At 37.3% G+C, this 19,362-nt stretch overlaps 1 protein-coding gene across 1 annotated transcript in view; it reads right to left on the minus strand.

Annotated features, from left to right (window-relative positions):
• The window catches only part of LOC104160123 (radixin), a gene marked incomplete at its 3' end in the record, with an annotated part of 19,604 nt that extends 8,071 nt beyond the window's left edge, over positions 1 to 11,533 (minus strand). The window contains exons 1-2 of the mRNA XM_009698184.1: positions 11,471 to 11,533; positions 3,076 to 3,350 (exon numbers count right to left, since the gene is read on the minus strand). Coding sequence (XP_009696486.1) covers positions 3,076 to 3,350; positions 11,471 to 11,533 — 338 coding nt within the window. The remainder of the gene's footprint in view (positions 1 to 3,075; positions 3,351 to 11,470) is intronic.
• Between the last annotated feature and the right edge of the window lie 7,829 nt (positions 11,534 to 19,362).

Raw genomic sequence — 19,362 nt, forward strand, 5'->3', positions numbered from 1 at the left:
GCAAAGTACAAAAAGGAATAGACTGAGTCATGCAGAAGCCACTAACGTAGTGCTGCTTCTGTTATAGGATCTTTCTGTCACTCGATGTGCTACTCTCTCATATCTAGTGAAATGCGCTTTTCAGTGGCATATCACATTTTGATTTGCTTAGCCTGCATCCCTGTCATCAGACTTTCCTCCTCAGAACTGAGGCAGAGGTTTTAGTTTGTGCACCTGCGCAAAGCTGAGGTGTTCACAGCTAAATGATATAAGAACATGTAATGACAAGACATCCTTTTTGTTTTGTTTGTTTTCTCATCTTTAGCCTAGAATGTAAGTATAAGCCCTAAATATAATACTTACAGAAGCCTGTTACAGAATGCACAAAGTAGAAAACCCTGCTTTAGCTGTAATAATCTAAAAGCATCCTGGCAATCATTTACAAGTTTCTATTACACAAAAAAATTAATTCCAAGTCTTCTAGGACAACGTTTATTTATTAAAGAAGTTCTGTAATTAAATCAGGCCCAATTTTTACATTGTGATATTCATGTTGTGAGCTGCATTCCACCATTATTTTTTCTACTCCTCAAGCAGATATTCACAAAACATTTAAAAGCTTTCCTAGCAGTATAACATAAAGCTAACAATCAGGGACAAAAAATATTGCAAAGTACACTATCCCAGGATTATGTCACACAAGTGCCCATCTGAAAATCAAAGCCCTGCTCCCAAGCTCTTCTTCACAGAATCATAGAAGGGTTGAGGTTGGAAGGGACCTCTGGAGGCCATCTTGTCCACTCCTCTGCTCAAGCAGGGTCACCTACAGCCAGTTGCCCAGGACCATGCCAAGACAGTTTTTGAATATCTCTAAGGAGAGAGACTCCACAAGCTCTCCAGGCAACCTGTGCCAGCGCTTGGTCACCCTCATGGTGACTTGTGCTTTCTTGGACTTCCCAAATTAAGTTAAATTTTGACTTCTACAGAAATTCTTTGCATTTTCCTCTTTTCAAGTGAATTTGAGTTGAAAGACACAACCCAATGGGCACAAGTGAAATACACTTGAACACAATTTTTTATTTTATTTCTTTACTGCGAAGGTGGTCAAACACTAGAACAGGTTGCCCAGAGTGTCCATCCTTGGAAATATTCAAAATCCAACTGAAAAAGGTCTTGAGTGACCTGCTGTAATTAGAATAGACTATTTCAGTTGGAAGGGACCTACAACATTCATCTAGTCCAACTGCCTGACCACTTCAGGGGTGACCAAAAGTTAAACATGTTACTAAGGACATTGTCCAAATGCCTCTTCAATGCTGACAGGCTTGGGGCATTGACCATCTCTCTAGGTGAGTCCTCTTTGAGTAGGGGGACTGGACTAGATGATCTTCAGAGCTCCCCTTCCAGCCTTAAATGATTCTGTGTTTCTATGATATCCTCAAAGCTGGCAATGTCTTTAGCAATAGCTGTCTCATCATTTGGTCCCCTCCATTCTCTCTTCACATGCTACTGAAGAAATATCCCTAGCAGATATGCAAGAACTACTGCAGAGTAACTCAGCAAGGACTTCATGCCTTGTTGCTACCGAGCTCATAGTTCTGAGCCAAGAAATACGCAGTAGTTTTGACAGGTGAACATTAAGACTCTATAATTAACAGGAACTGAAAATCTTCTCTCACCTTTTTCAGTAAAATTTTGCAAAGCTAGTTTACTTTGGGAAAAAAGTAAGTGTTCTTGCCATTATATTGCATACTGCTCTGAAGTATTTCTATGATGTACTTGTTAGTTTTCTGGCAAATCTCCTGGTGACAGGAGGCAAAACAGGAATAATTGTGTTAGAATGAATACAAAAGCTATGTGTTCACTCAGCGCATACTGGCACACGACTGGTTGAAAGCATATGCTAGGAAATCATCTGAACATTTGTCTACTGAAAAGGAGCATCTGAAGTATTTGAATTTGTGCTGTACACAAGCACTCCAGTGTTCACAGGCTGTCATCATAACTGAGCAAAACCCAAGATTTGTGAACTAACATATCCAGTAATGACAGTTTTACTGGTTCTACATCTCCCTGCGTTCCTAACAAAGGGTATTTTTCTAGAAAGAGGTATAGACTTCACCATCAAAAGAAGGAAGTAAACAGCCAAAACCAAACTCTTAGCCAGGATTTTTAAAAATCTGAAACATTTTCAGAAATATTTCTTTCAATACTTCACCACAATCCTTTGAAGTGGTTTTTTTGCTTGCTAGAAAATTCTCTAGGCTTAGTTACACTAATAAGTGAGTTTCCACTTTTAGTTTTCAAACCAGAGACAAAGTATGTGACTTTTAAAGAAACCTCAAATTATTCCATGGCTCATTTCTTTGAAGATGCATTAATGTTACATATTTAGTAAGCGCACATTTGTCCACAATACATCACTATGGATTCATCTACACTAACAAAACTGTCTAACTTTGTACATTTTTTTTGCAATGCTTCTCTTGCTGCCAAAACATGCCAGGAGCACAGTTTCAATTGTGTAAAGAAACAGAACTAAAATCTTGGTGTTTATTTTTCTTAACCAATTAGACAAGTGACTCATAGAAAAGAGTTTATACTCAACAGCAATGGCAACAATTTAGTTTCTAAATTTTATGCCCAAGTTAGCATTTTTCTGCAACATATTTTATTTGCAATACACTGTATTTTCAGGAAATCATTATCATTTAAGTGTACAAAAACATCAAGAACTGAAGAAAAGGAGTATCAAATGAACCTTAGCAATTTCTATATTAGAGTATTTCGATTTTAATTTAGCAGAGGCAAGCCTCCAGGAAGATTAGATCATTTGAGAGCACTTGGGAAATTTGTTCAAGTAAATCTGTGCAGATGGTTGTGGATGGGACAGCAAACAGGTCTCAAGAAACCCATGGCAGTAACACTTCTTTGTTATTTGGAGTATAAATTAGGATCTCTAAATTTTACTAGCAAAACATGCACTCTTAAGAAAGCTACCATGAAATGTACATTATCACTTAATATTTTAATTATTAAAAATGTGTTGTAATCAAGTTTATATGCAGCAGATGATGCAAAACCACTCTCACTCACCGCTGAGGGAGAAGTCTGTCATTGGCTAGGTAGCCTAGTTTATGTATCTCCTTACTATAATCTCCATACTTGGATTGGACAGCATAAGAAGCCAGAAGAACTGCAGTTTCTGGTGGGCAATATATTTCATCATTTAAGATCGCTTCTTTGACTTGCAAGAAGAAAAGTCTCTGCGTTATTTCCTGAATTAATTCTTCAGATACATCCTCTGGAAAAAACTTGGCCCTGAACTTAAACTGCAATGGATTTTCTTTCCTTACATCTTGCTGTGTTACCTGAGGGAGAGGAATAAAGAAAAAAATAAAAAGAGCACTAAATGCTATATTAAATATAATTAACTCAGTAGTAATGAACTCTTTAGCTCCTCTACATTGAAATCCAGTGCTTCCTGATAAGCCCACTGTGGAACTCACTAAAGATTCACACTGCACTGAATCAAGTACACCAATTTGGATAAATCAGACAATTTTGAAATATTACTCAAAGGCTGTTTAAGAGGTTTTTTTGTAGGCTTGTGTGAATTTGTATTTATCACAATAAAGATCCAGAAAAAAAACAACCAGAAGTTGCAATACATATTGAAAAAAACCACCAAAACACTACATCCAAAGATGAATTGCAGGAAGTAATAAATCAGGGTCTAATAGGGTTTCTTTAGCAAGAACTACAGCACATTTCTTCAATGTAAGTGTAAAGTTGGATTCTTTTAAAAGTCTTTGAACTATCAAACTAAATACATGTGCCTTGTTTATGTGAAAAAAACATAATTCCATTAATCCCATTATTCTTCTAGAATGGATAAGCCTTATAATCACGATTTCTGTGAAGAGATCAGATGTGGGCATCTTAAGTAATTGTCTACTTCAAATTTCAACAAAACCTCATTTTTATGTAGAATTTTCCTTTTCATTTGGGCTCAGCTTTCAGCATGAATTACGACTAAAGCAAAAAAAAAAATATCAAAATTAAACTAATTTTGACATCAAATAATACAGTGGTTGTTAAAAGGTACTCTCATAATAAAACAAATCTCATACATCCCAATACCTCAAGAACTTTATTACACATTTAATTTTATGTGCACTAGTAGTCCCTCTAGAACTTCTTCACTACGCATGAAATGATGCATCTGTTTGCTTGACTTGTAGGAAGCATCAAAAACTGTAAATATAACACAACTGTTTAACCGCTTACATAAGGCAGCATAAGTACTACATTCAACATTTCAGATGTCATTTTTTAAAAGTTTTGCTTGCTTTTCATTATTGTTAATCTGCTTCTGATTTACATACACAGTATTTCACTTTAATCTCACCAGTGAACGATTAGTTGTTCTCTTGCCATAATAAAATCTTATTTGCACATCTATTCTGATCGATCTTACCTGTATTTACTGCAAATATTTAAATTAGTAACATACAAGTCAGAGCCAGTTTATAATGATTCATTTAAGAATCAAATGTTACAATCTTTAAATAAATAAAATAATAAATAAAAGACAGCTGCCTTAGTCAAAGTTAAAAAAATTAGTATACCCTTGCTGCTCCTGAACAGTACCAGCAACTTAACTTGCTAAAGACCTTCACAGAGCAATGTCTTCTGTATTATTTGCAAATGATCCACCAAATCCTGTAGTCTCCAACCACCAGAGGCAAGCCATTAGGGCTAACAAAATATTTGTAGCACTACAACGGTTATTGCTTATGAAATTCTAGGAGACAGCTTTGGTGGTTAGCAGGTTTAATTTGCTGGATTTACCACAGAAGAGAAGGAAAGATCATATAAATGCAGGCAGTGGTACTTGCTCCTAAAGATCTCCTAATTTACCTAATACTGAAGATAAAAAAATGTATTCTTGAGTATGCTGAACTCAAAAAACCCCCTCTTTATTCTAAACAGTGCCATTAATAACCTGACAGCCAACATTAAAATAAAAAGTGACCATTCAAATTTACAAACAGAATTTAAAGTAAAATGACCTGGTTCCCAATAGCTGGGAGATACAAGGTGCTCAGTGCAGTTGGGGAAAAAAACAAAACAAAAAATTATCCTACAATCTATCTATCAGATACTTAAACCAGAATTTTAAGACCCTATTATTGGTACCTCATTTAAAGATCTATAGGTTCAACAAGACCAAGTGCCGGGTCCTGCACTTTGGTCACAATAACCCCATGCAACGCTACAGGTTTGCGGATGAGTGGCTGGAAAGCTGCCCAGTGGAAAAAGACCTGGGGTTGCCGGTCAACAGCCAGCTGAACGTGAGCCAGCAGTGTGCCCAGGGGGCCAAGAAGGCCAACAGCATCCTGGCCTGTATCAGAAACAGCGTGGCCAGCAGGACTAGGGCAGTGATCATCCCTTTGTACTCTGCGCTGGTGAGGCCGCACCTCGAATACTGTGTTCAGTTTTGGGCTCCTCACTACAAGAAGGACATGGAGCTGCTGGAGCGTGTCCAACGAAGAGCAACAAAGCTGGTGAAGGGCCTCAGAACAAGTCCTATGAGAGGCAGCTGAGGGAGTTGGGGGTTGTTTAGTCTGGAGAAAAGGAGGCTGAGGGGAGACCTTATCGCCCTCTACAACTACCTGAAAGGAGGGTGTAGTGAGGTGGGGGTTGGTCTCTTCTCCCTGGTAACGAGCAATAGGACAAGAGGAAACGGTCTCAAGTTGCGCCAGGGGAGGTTCAGGTTGGATATTAGGAAGAACTTCTTCACTGTTAGAGTCGTTAAGCATTGGAACAGACTCCCCAGGGAGGCAGTGGACTCACCATCCCTGGAGGTGTTCAAAAACCATGTAGATGTGGCACGTTGAGACATGGTTTAGTGGGTTTAGTGGAAGTGGTGGCATTGGGTATATACCTGCACTTGATGATCTTTGAGGTCTCTTCCAACCATAACAACTCTATTCTGATACCTGTATACATGCAAATTCCTGAAGCTCAAATACTTCTCACACACACACCACCCCCAACTGTGAAATATTTATTCTGTTATATTTTGCTACATGAAAACAGGGACAATCATATGAATTTGAGTTTTCCTAATGCATGCATCACCATGGTACTGGAAATACAGGAAATGGTATCTCCTTTACAAATTAAACGTTGATGCAGCTTTGAATATTCTTTTACAACTAACCAAACTTAATGTATTTTGTCATTTAAAGAAAACAAGAAGCAACTTTTCAACTAAATTTGAAGCCAGCTATATCTCACTTACAACATTAAAGCAGCAAGGCTTATAAAAGTATATTTCAAACTGTACACTTGCCTAAAAATTAGGGAATTGTTACCTTTTTATTTAGCTTCAGCCAAGTTGAGTAGCCTTTGCTGTCCACGTACTGTAGCCCAAAAAACCAGACTTCACGAAGACCAACTGTTTTCACCACCTAAAGATAAATGATCCATACTCATCAGTAATCACTACAGCAGAATTTTTTTTTATGGTACTTAAGCTACAGAAACCATCTCAAATTCAAATGTCATCAAGCTTTACAAGAACAAAGAATTAAAATAGTAGCAAAACATTAGGTTCATGGAAGCATTCACCTCAGACTTCTAACTAAACTCAAAGATCATGTTGCCAAATGACCAACTGGAGCATGTAGCTTACTGCTTACATCAAACTCAGCACCTGAGGAATATAAGGTAGCAAACAGGACCCTGACATTTGAAAGCACGTTTGGGAAGTGATCTGCAGACCTACAGACAAGTAGGTCCACTTCAATAGAAGACAACTGTGAAACTATAATAAAGAATACTACTTGTGGACAAGTATGAGGTAATGAAGGTGAATCGCCTCCTTCAAATTTTGGAGATCTTCTAAGAGTTAATGATAAAAGGGGTAAGGGTGATCTCGCTGACAAACCATACATGGATTCCCTGCAAGATTTCTGATCAGGTCTATCACGAAAGGCTACTAACAAAACAAAACTGTCCTTGAATAGAGGGAAGGTTTTTTTTATGCATATACTAGTTAAAAGAAAAAAAAGAAAAAATAAACAAACTGTTTTCACAACAGACTCGTAATGTAACCACTAGGGAAGTCCCCCAGGACTTCATATGTGATCTGCAAAAAAGGATGAAGTGATGTGAGAAAATCTGCTGTAAAAAACCTTCCATAAAGATCTGTGAACAAACAATAAAAAGGAAGATGAACATCAATAAAAGATGATATTTAACAAAATACTGTATGTAAAAGACAACAATTTTAATTATGCAAATAAAGTTCTCATTGTAAAGGAAAAAAGCAACAAAGCTGTTAATAATAATATACACATCTATGGTACTCCCAAATCTCCAATACTACGTATGGACTCATCACATCAACTCAAAAAAGGATGCTGCAGCACTGGAAATGTTTCAGAAACTTTGAAAAGAATGATCAGTGACATGGAACATTTTCTGCACAGCTCAGAAAAGAATTAAGGCTACTGAAAGAGAAATGAGGAAAGGAAAAATATGATATAGGTCTATAAAATTTGCATGGCATGTAGAAGGAAAATAGGGAATGATCATTCATTATTTCTCATAACGTAAGAATTTAGAGAATCAACAGAAACAATTAGATAGCAAGTTCAAAGTAAACAAAAAGAGTTTGTTACAGAGTTACATTACACAGAGTATAACGAAACTCTGGAGCTATCTTACAAGTCTTTCGCATAGTAAAAGTACACGTGGATTCAATAAGCAATTAATCAGAAAGGTCCAGCAAAGATTATTAAATAACTGTAAACTCTGGCTCCAAAAGATCCAGTACGGCAGTACTTACGCATGTTCTCAGTTCGGACCATGCTGGCAAGCTGACTTACTGAAGGCTGTTTTATGGAAGCATTCAGATGCATGTGAAGTAAACAGAATTTTACACATAGATCCTCCTCCATTTTAAAAGTAGTACTATCGGATTGCAAAATTAAGATTTTGAAAAGTAGAAAATGTCACAAGATAGCTGTGCAAACTTACTCCGATGCCTTGCATATTTGTATTATTACTTAACAATCATTCAAGTGTGCACAGTTTTTCCTCCTCTACCCTTTTACCTTCAAGCTCCAAAGCACAGAATGGACAACGTTCATGGATCCAACCTGATTCCTTTAGTGAGCGTAGTTATTTTCTCTAGAATTCCTACACTGTTTATTTTAGAACATAAGGAATGTTAAGAACAAGTTTGGTCCTGGATAATACTGAATTTGGTGTCCTAACACAGAAATTTCGGACCTGCCGCTTCTTTTGGTACAGATTTCTTATATGATGTTGATTAAGCTACTTATGGCTTTATGAGATGATTGAGAATGCTCTTTACTTTGCAGCTGTCCAAGCTGAGCCTTTGTACCCGATCAGCTTTCTGAGCTGCAAAAGAAGTCAGTAAGAACTACAGATGCTCAACAGCTCTGCCCATAAGGCATAACGAGACAAGTCCTTATGCTCACGTCAAAACACTTTGCTTTCACCTGCTAACTACAGTCCTTCAACCAAGATGCACACTGCACATTATTTAAATACAGACAACTTGTCTACTGCAATGCAGAGTTACACATGCTTGCAAATCAACACTAAAACCAGCTTACACATTACCCTGGTTTACTTCAGACTCCACAAGTAAGGAAAGAGCATTGTCTATCACTGCCTTTTAGGTCAGAAAAAAAGAGAAAAAAAAAATTTCAGAAACTTTGTACCAAGATAATGTAAGCACTTATGCACTGCAGTACTGTGATATGAAAAATAAGTATAGAATGAGAAACAAGAGTTTGACTCTGCCTCAACAGATTCATTAAGTGGCTTCAGGCAAGTCTTCACAGATGTAAAACAGATTTATCCACCATCATATCCTACAACTTGACTATTACCAGGCAATAAAAACTTCTTGGAGAAGAAATGCTGCCAGAGCAATAGACATGTTTCAGCAAATCAAAACATACACATAAAGACAATCTAGCAAGAATTTCACTGAGTCAGCTTCCAAAAGATCGTAAGGGAGCCTTCGGAGATATCTGTAAAGGACAGAGGGGTATAACTTGAACTAAAGGAGACAACCCTCCCATTCTTTCTGAATGGCAACTATAGTAAAGCAGAGGTACTGATGCTCAGTGCTAACACCTTACTGAAAACAACAAAACAAAACAACCTCCACCGTTACCACCATTGTGTGGAAACATACGCAGCACAGGGCTCTTCCTCTCCTAGGACAGTTACAGACGCTAAATTGGTTGACTAAAGGAGGATAGAACCTCCCTTGCCTGTTCTGACCACTGACAGGATAGACAGAAGGATTAATAACAAATATGTTAAGACACCTTCTGAAATATGAGTAATTTAAAAAAAATGGGTTTGTGTAATAAATAGGAACTTTACCAAGTTTCACAATGGAAGAGAAAAGAGAAAGCCACAGATGTCAAACGCAGATTTCTTGTCTGCTAGCAGATGAAGATGATGAAAACGCACACATGGAATGGGAAACAAATCAATAACTCCAGAAAACACCGCTTAAAAGAACCACTGAGTGAAAAAAAGGACAAGTTGTTCACCAAAAACATAGAGGACCACTAGACAACAGCTAAATTCATGGAGAGGTTATTTTCTGCAAGCAATAACCAACAAGTCTACTGTCATGTCCATCATTTCTGCATAAACCTTGAAGACCAATCCTCTCAATGACAGTGCTATTCAATTCTCTTTCCATAGAGAAACAGCATAACCCTTGTCTGAAAATTTCATGCTGGTTCTGTAATACAGTGCAGCTCTTGATGTTACTCTGTGGAATTCGCATGTGAATTCAAGATCAGGTTGAAAATCCTTCTCTCCTCACACAAACCTATGCCAGTTGATTCTGCTTTACCTAACAATTTTTCAATTTAAACTTCCAGAAGTTGATTGTAAGAGCTGGTGAGATGTCAAATGCCACAGCGAATTAAGGAACAAAGTTGAAGAGAGCACGAAAAAGAACTCAGAGCCTGTTCCCTGTTTGTGAATGCCTCAATTTGGATGAGCCTGACTACCTGACAAGACGTTACACAGCAGAACGTCACCCCACCCAATACTGCACAGCAGATAGCAAAGGTTGGCAAAAAGACAAGTAATAGCTGGAGGTTTCTGTGCCACAGAATACCATACTTTTTATTTGATGGTGGCATTGGTTAGACAAAAAGCAGGACAGTCCCTTTCTTCCAGGAGTCTTTGTAAGAGTCATGAAGTCTATTCCTGTGTAGAGGTTGAACATATACTGCTACTGATGTTAGATAAAGGAGCAGGAGTAGAAGTGTTAAGAGTCACTTAAAACAGTCATTTAAAACAAAAATTGCAAACAAAATTTCGTTCATCTAAAAGAAAAAGCTCAGTGTTACAAAACAACAAACATTCTCCTCCTTTCAGCTTATATACTAAGACATTTCATCAAGTCTTAAAGGTCAATTAAAAGGTTAAGAGTTCTTAACTCTTTGCGCGTTACCTTCTCTTAATATCCATCATTACATACTTTAAGCATCTATAATGGAGCGGATAGAAACAACAGTTCTAACTAAATATAATTGTTGATATAGTTAAACTGTTTTTGAAGAATAATTTTGAATATTTCTGCATTTTTAACTAAATGCATACATCTTGGATCTTGGTAATATAATGTATTTATTGGTTTCTCAAGGATAAAACAACACATTGACAAGCTTCTATTCTCAGCATTTTCTAGAACACTCCACAATCTAGATCAAAACATTGTTTCAAGATTCTGATGGCTAACATCCCATGAAATGAATGCAAGAACAATCCTTTTTAAGAAATCATTCATTTAGCCCATCTGACTGGTGTATGACAGAGACATTATCAAGTGAGAATGAGTAGGTCTGATGGGTCTGCAATCCATAAGCGCATTAAAGCCACCATTTTTACTTTTCCACTTACGTCTGTTTTGTGTTGGTTTTTTTTTAAAAAAAAAACTTAAATTTCAAACTTGATCATAGGACAACGTTACTTTTCTAACATTCAGGAAGTCAGAAAGTATTTACAGCTTCCATTCTTGGAAAAAAAATAAAAGATGTTAGTTTTCCTTAATGAACTTTCATTGTTACATTCATTATTAAATAGCAAAGGCTATATAAATTTCTCATACACCTAATTCTAACAATTATACTGCAGTTGCAACTATAACATGATCACACATAATTTCAAAGCAGTTCTACACACAATTCAACCAAAGCCTCACTGTTAACCTGTTTACACAGAGCTGTCTTTGAATTTAATATGTTCCATGAGAAGTAATGCGGAAGCTCAAACTGAGAGCATACCTTAGATAACGTAAGGAAAAACATAACCTACACATGAGAACACTTCTGTTTTCTCAAACTATGCCTTAATACCCTCAATAGTTTGTGTTTGTACACATTCACACACAGTGACACATATCAGTTACCTGATCAAAGAGCTGCTTGCCTGTTGTATTGGGCTGGATGGCAAATTCCAACTCTGCATCCATTGTGGTTACTCTGACATTGATCTACAGAAAAATAAAGAAATAATTAAAGTCACACTGTAAAAGCATATAGCTTCTATATACTGTGATCAGCCTGTAAGAAACAACACACGGTAAGTAAATTCAACAATTTTAATGATCTTATATACACACACAACACAGCAGATAGAAAAATGGAAAATTTGAATCTGCAAAAAATCTCATCTTTTATTTAGCATAAAAGCATATTCAGGATAACATTTAACACTAGGTTTGAAGGTAAAACCAGGGAACAAAGTTCAAAATCAATTTAATAGCTGACATGACTACTGAATACTCAAAGAACACTGGGACATTCAGCTACTGGGCACTATCTTTCAGTGGGCTTCCCGAATGTGTGCAAAAGCATAAGTTCCTAGTCATATACATATGATTTTAAAGTATTTATACTTGACAATATAAAAAGACAAGCAGCCTCTTGCCCTGCCACTTCTAAAATTAAGAGGTACAGTGGCCTTAAAGTATACAAGACTAGAGTCTGTACAGCTCAGGACAGACTTAATAGCAGATTTTTCATCAATAGAAGGAGGAACTATAGAAGTTACCTCCCCTTAATATTCCCTTAGTACAAGACTGAAAAACCACCGCTAATTAATTAACTTCTTCCTTCTCCTGAAATAGAGTACCATTTTCCAGATGACTCCTGACAGCCACTGTTTTTATTTGTTCTAAAACAAGCAGTCAATATTCCACGAGATATCTGGAAGCCTACCTTACCTGGAAGTACAACAGTCTGTTCTAATTTCTCTTCAACTGGTACACCCAGAAGTCAGAATTTTCATGAAACAGAATAAAGCACTAAATGAAGAGTACTGTTGTCTCACTGTTAGAATGGTCCTCCGTCCCTACTGCCAGGGTATCACATTTTATTTCTCTTTAGTGAATAGGAATATAAAGTGTTAAAAGGTCAAAGCTATTTCTCTATAAATGCAAAAACCAGAAACACGGAACTTATTTAAGGCACACAGGCATATTCTAATTCTCTCTCTCTACTATAAAATATGGAACAGGAATAAATTAGGACTTGTATTACAGGTTCTGACACTACTCGAACTATGCCTGTATAAACCATTTCCATTAACTATTCCCTAATTTTGCCACCAGGTGGAACACTTTGAGAAGTGAGAGTCTGGAAAAGTCTCCACAAAACAGAACACAGAAGGGTGTAAAAAAGAGAACCAGACAGAAGTTTGTCCCCGTGCAACAGATTAAACTTGTTCACTCCTTTAGTGTCAAGGTAAACAACTTTGGGCATGAGCTGGATACCCAAGACAAGAGTAGCAGGAGTCTGAGGACCTCTAGGTTATAGACCTGCGAACAAGGAAGATAGCAGGGGGTTAGTAAACTTTGTGTGCAAACACTGATAAAGAACAAGAGTTGAAGGCTTTGGAGTGCAAGACAGTAAACTTATTGCAAAAAAAAAAATTAGAGGGTATTTGTCAGCAGGAGGGAAACGGTGTTTTTTGTAGATTCTCTCACTGCCCATTTTGAGAGGAAAAAAATTTCTTATTCTCTAACAGAACAAGCCATTTTAATGGTAGTTTTAATAACTCGGTGCCAGTTGCACTGGGTTAAGTAGGGGGGGTTGCCCCTTAATTACAAGTAGTTAATTTTTTTCAAGCAATTTTTCCATTATAAAAATGAAGCCTGCTTTAGGGCAGCTACAAGTACGGAAGTTACAAAGGATAAGGCTAAAATATAACTTTATTAATTGCCAAAGCACTTTTATGTAACAGCACCATTACCAAAACAAGAAGCGTCACAGAAGATCTACACAGCACAGCAAGTTCACCTAATTGTGGGAGACTCAAGAGTTGCAGCAGAAACTGCTTACATGAATATCCTTATATGTCACCTTCTACAAATGCAAGAATTACTACCTGAAAGTCTATATCCCTCACAAGAACCAAAATATCAAACAGTAAAATAATAGATGTAATACAGAGGCAAAATCAACACGGCCTGTAGATTCTGTTTGCTTCTGGATGTTACTGCCTCAAAGAAAAGCTGAGTGCTGTTAAGATTACACTGCTGCTACTTCTGTGATGGATACAAATACACATTAGGACTACCTGGTCACTTACATGCATTACAGTAACTGCTTAAGTCTTCATCAGTTTTCTTTCTCTTTGAACTTCTGATTAACAGATCATCCAAATGCCAATTATATTTACACTTTCAGTTCTACTAAAAAAGTCACAAATTAAATAATACCAATATTAAAATGTTACCTTGTAAGATGCAAGTTATTTAAGAAGAGACTCACAAAGTTAAGGCTACACTTTATCATCTTCCTTCTGAAGATACTTGGACTGACTTAATTTTTTGTCATGCAAATACCAAGCTTTTACAACCTTACAAGATTGTTTCACAGCTTCAGTCATTTCTGGGCATGGAAAATGAGAAGGTTACTTTTGGTAAAACCTGAGACTGAGCCCAGAAGGTTTACTTATCTAATCCAAAACTCAATCACACAGTACACACTCAACAAAATCAAACCTCTGGTGTCAGTTGCATTGTCTGTAAAAGAAGAGTCATGGGGGAAGTTTCCACATTATAAATAAGGCAGGGAATTGAGAAAATGCAAGCAGAGAAAGAAGGCCCAGTAAATTAAGCAATGGACTGTCACTCATGCAATCTGCTGTTGGATATTCAGCCACTTTGAAGCAACACTCCTAATGCGACAGTGGTGACAGGGGGAAATTATCTGAACCGCAAATTATGAAGACAGACATTAATCTGAACATAATTACTCTGAAGCAACTTTACCACATGGATACAGAAACAGGAAGGAGCTCCTGCAACGGTGACAGGACAAATGTATGAAGGTTTCCTGTAGCAAGTGTTGGAAGGCTACCACTACTTCAAACTTCAGAACTACAACAAAGCCCTAGACAAGACTGAGCTACTTACTTCAGCTGCTCAGTTGTGAGACAAATCCTGTTCCGTGGTGCAGAGCCTCAGTGTAAGAGCTGCAACAACTCTCATTTGGTATATTCACAAGTGATTTTGACTGAACTCTGAGTAGATGCCTTTTAAGGATCCTACTCTGGTAAACTAATCAAGAAACTCTCTAGGTAGTTCTGCAATTCACAGGAGTATGCCTCAGAAAACATTCTGGGGTCTTTTTAAGGTTAAAAAGTGGCTACACGCAAACATTATTTTTGGTGCCACAATTTAACAATTTATATCACTTATTACTGATCGAGAGATCCCTATGCAAATATCAAATACTAAAATATCATTGTGGTCATGTCTGGGAAATACTTAAAAATGCTGTTGTAGGCTTAGTAACTGGGTAACTTAGACTTTGTGAATCCTTGGGCAAGGTCCGTATGGTGAGAGATCCTCCCCTCCTCGACAGATCAGGCAACATCATACCTGAACAGCAGATCCACGATGACAGACAGAATTGACACCTGGCAATACATCACTCCTAGACCAGCCCTCTTGCATCCAGTACCAGAAATCACTGACTTAGGCCACTGTGACATAAACCGTAAAAAAACCAAACCAACAAACAAAAAAGAAACACGAACAAAAAAACCCTAAAACAAAGAAACAAAACCCAACAACCAACCAAAAACCAAAAAACTCCAATGTTTCCAACACCCAATGCATGGAGCTACGTATGGTTTTAACGCAAAGGATACAAGACAGCTTCTCAGCTCCCACTTTAGATATATGACTATACCAATGTTTATCCAGTAAAGCTAAGATCAGAAGTGCACTCTTGTGCTGGGAAGAAGGTGGCATTTAAAAAAAAAAAACCAAACAACAAAAAAACAAAAAACAAAACACAAAACAAAACCCCAACCCATGGGCAAATTGTGAACACCTTTAGGGTTTGCCTCTTTCTGGCAGAATTTCATCCTGACTATATTGCCCCTATGAAACTACACATTAACTTACATAAGCCAAGCATCTAAGACAAGCACAGGCTGTATTTAAAAGGTCATAATGGAAAAGATAAAAGGGCAGGTTAATGAGTTAGAATTTTAAAAAAAAATTAAAATAAGAGGAAGAAAATGCTTAGCATAAAGTTTTCTTCAGCTGGCTGCCTTTAAGAGTGCATTTTATGAACAAAGCTGCTGTAAAAGCATATAAAGAACACAGTGAAGTTTAGCATAGCAGAGAAAAATGTCTACTGGACCTTCAGCAAAGTGCTACTGCACAGCTCTATTTTAGAGCACCAAATCTCTGTTTAGAATACCAATACCTACCTCACAGCTTTTAAAGTGACTATTTAGCTTGGTTCATTTGCCTATACCAACAATATAAACAAGTGGCCAGGGACAGAAATCTTTCCCCATAAAAGGATCACCAAACATTTGGAAAAAATTGCTACAAAAAGCGTAGTTTTTCCTTATTTCTGACAAAACTGCTTTATTCCAAAATCTGGGTATATATACCTATTTTTAAATGTATTTGTAATAATTTTTTCCCAAATGCTTTAAACCCTTGCATTGTGACAATTATCTTCTTCACCTTCTAGAATCATTTGGGTTGGAAGGGACCTTTAAAGGTCATCTAGTCCAACCGCCCTGCAATGAGCAGGGACATCTTCAACTTGATCAGGTTGCTCAGAGCCCCATCCAACCTGAGCCTGAACGCTTCCAGGGATGGGGCATCTACCACCTCTCTGGGCAACCTGTGGCAGTGTCCCACCACCCTCATTGTAGAAAATTTCCTCCTTAAGTCCAGTCTAAACCTACCCTCTTCCAGTTTAAAGCCACTGCCCCTTGTCCTATCACTCCATGTCCTTGTTAAAAGTCCCTCCCCAGCTTTCTTGTCGGCCCCTTTAGGTACTGGAAGGCTGCTCTAAGGTCTCCCTGGAGCCTCCTCTTCTCCAGGTTGAACCACCCAAACTCTCAGCCTGTCCTCACAGCAGAGGTGCTCCAGCCCTCGGATCATCTTCATGGCCTCCTCTGGACTTGCTCCAACAGGTCCACATCCTTCTTGTGCTGAGGACCCCAGAGCTGAAGGCAGTACTGCAGGGGGTGTCTCAGCAGAGCAGAGCAGAGGGGCAGAATCCCCTCCCTCGACCTGCTGGTCATGCTTCTTGTGATGCGGCCCAGGATACGATTGGCTTTCTGAGCTGCAAGTACATATTGCCAGGTCATGTCCAATTTTTGAACCACCGGTAGATACCGGTGTCTCCTTCTGTCCTTCTCTGCAGGGCTGCTCTCAATCCCTTCATGGCCCAGCCTGTGTCAGTATTGAGGGTTGCCCCGACCCATGTGCAGGACCTTGCACTTGGCCTTGTTGAACCTCATGAGGTTCATGTGGGCCCACACCTTGAGCTTGTCCAGGTCCTTGGCATAAACTCAGACTACCAATCTGAGTTTATCTGTATTTTACCAGACTTGTTTCAGAATGACCAAACACGTTCAAGGGAAAGGGAGTAACACATACATACACGCGGTTATTCACTGTGAACGGAGCAACTGATGTTGTGACAACAAATATTGCTAATGGGTTATGAGGACATTTGCCACAGCTCACAAAATATTATTTATTAAAAAGCAATCTAAAGTAATTTATCTATGAAAGAATTTATCCAAATCAATAAAGAGCATAGTTAATGAACACACCTGGAGCAATAAACATCCACATGTGCATATTAAAAGCACGCATTTCATATGGGAATTAAATTTTTGTTGTATTCTTTCACTGTTTTAAGGACTTGAAAAAAATATTCCTACAGTTCCTTGTAGTATCTAACTTCAACCCTCCACAATTTAACAGGATATTACACAGTCACCACATTAAACTTTGGACCTCTCCTCAAACATAAATGCAGTTCATAGAACATGCACAAAAACTGACTGTTAGCTTAATAGTCTAATACTTCCTAGTACTGTACTTCAGCCATTGTTTGCAGATATTAGTTGTGGCACTTCAGCTTTCATCAGGGAGCCCAAAACTGAGTAGGTAACAATAGTTAGTAAGAAAGACATTTAAAATTACATGAAAAAGTTTTCCAATGGTTCTGCTTTGTATTAATAAATGCAATATGAATTAGTCACATGTAAAAGCCATAGAAACCAGTCCAATTCTTATTTATATTAAAAAAAAAATCACATATAGCAAAAGAAGTTTCTTCCAAGAGTTTCTTCACACTAGTTCAGCCAATTACTGTATTAAGTTTGCATATTAAGTTAGTTGTGTTACAGAGTAGCAGCATATTGGCCCCACTGCTTTACATACTGTACAAATATACACAGTCCACTCTCCATATCAACCTCAATGTAGGCATAGGAAGAGATGCAAGAGAAAAATTAATGAAGATAAGGTAAAAAGGTAAGGATTAAACAGCATTAGGAACAGAAGACTATAGAATAATGGTAAACAGATTTTACTAATAGACAAATCAAAAGAAAGCAGTCCTCCAAACTGACATCAGTTGTCAATTTATGCTGCAGAAATAAATCATATATTCAAACCATAATTCAAATACAGCACTACACACCTCAAAGATTTTCCTAGTCAAAAATTAAATTTACACACTATTTCAATTCAACCACTTTACAGAAATTAACTTGATCTTGTAAATATTAATGCAAATTTTACATCCATATTATCCCAAAATCTAATATCTGCTCCTTCTGAATACACAATATCGTCAAATGTTGAAGTCTGAAAAAAGAATTATTTTTCAGTCTTAGTAATCTTTGACATCTCCCCCTGTTACTACCCGGTGTAATGCTTTCTCTTTCACGCCTTGCAGTCTTGTACAAAATCGCTGCAAACTACCAGCAAAACAGCTGGTAATTTTAACTCTTCTTACACCCTATAAATGCAACTAATATTTCAGTCAATTAAACCTAATCTTCTTAGCCTATGAAATGATTAACAGTTATGTAACTAATGATGTCTAATTTTAGTTTCTATGTTTCTATTTTTGGTGAAGATCTGAGAGAATGGCATACAGTTGAGAAACATTTTGTATCTGTTCCTTTAGGAAGAAAGCATTGAAAATAAGATTCAACAAATACTGTGCTCTTCAGTAAGCAGAGAACTAAGCACACTGAAAACAACCCTACTAGCAGCTCCAATTTTGATTACAGCAGTAAAGACCTAATTAAACAAGGAAGCCACCAATTATTTTTTTTAGATGGATCACAACAGAAGGTAAATGAAACTTAGTTTTGCACTGCTAGGCAGAACTGGTTTGTTTTAAAAGCGGAGGAGATGCTGAGCGAACTGCTTGAAAGAATGGAAAGCCACTGTGTTACAAACACAGCTAAAGTGAACAGACATTTGTACTGAAGCAATCAAACTAGAAAATGTTTCCATAATGTATATTTTTCAGACACATATTACCTTAATATCTCAGGACAATATATTAAAGTCACTTTTACCCTTTCAAAACAGCCTTTCCACTCAAGTTATTTAACCTAGTAGCCTCTAACAGAGAAAATCCCAAACATGTAAGAACAACGATATTTTACTACCATGTATATGATCATTCACAATGGCACAAACCTTATTTCAGACTAAGACTTCCAGGAAAAATGAAAGATCTTTGCTTTAAGATTCAACTAGTTAGTTTTGTCTGGAATATGACATAACTTTTCAAAGTGAAAGCAAAAAAAGTGAAACCGAACTCTATTCCATTGGGTTTTATGTGATTTAATGTTTACTGATTTCATTCAAACCAAACTATAGCTTAATTATTCATTATGCGTAACAAAAAAAAAAATCATTCCAAAAACATAGAGAGAATTTACTTATAGTTATACTGCACAAATTCACATATTTACAAGGTGACCAGATTTTCTAAAAACTAT

Source organism: Cariama cristata, unplaced genomic scaffold (assembly GCF_000690535.1).
Source record: "Cariama cristata isolate BGI_N322 unplaced genomic scaffold, ASM69053v1 scaffold11304, whole genome shotgun sequence".
NCBI classification, from domain to species: domain Eukaryota; kingdom Metazoa; phylum Chordata; class Aves; order Cariamiformes; family Cariamidae; genus Cariama; species Cariama cristata.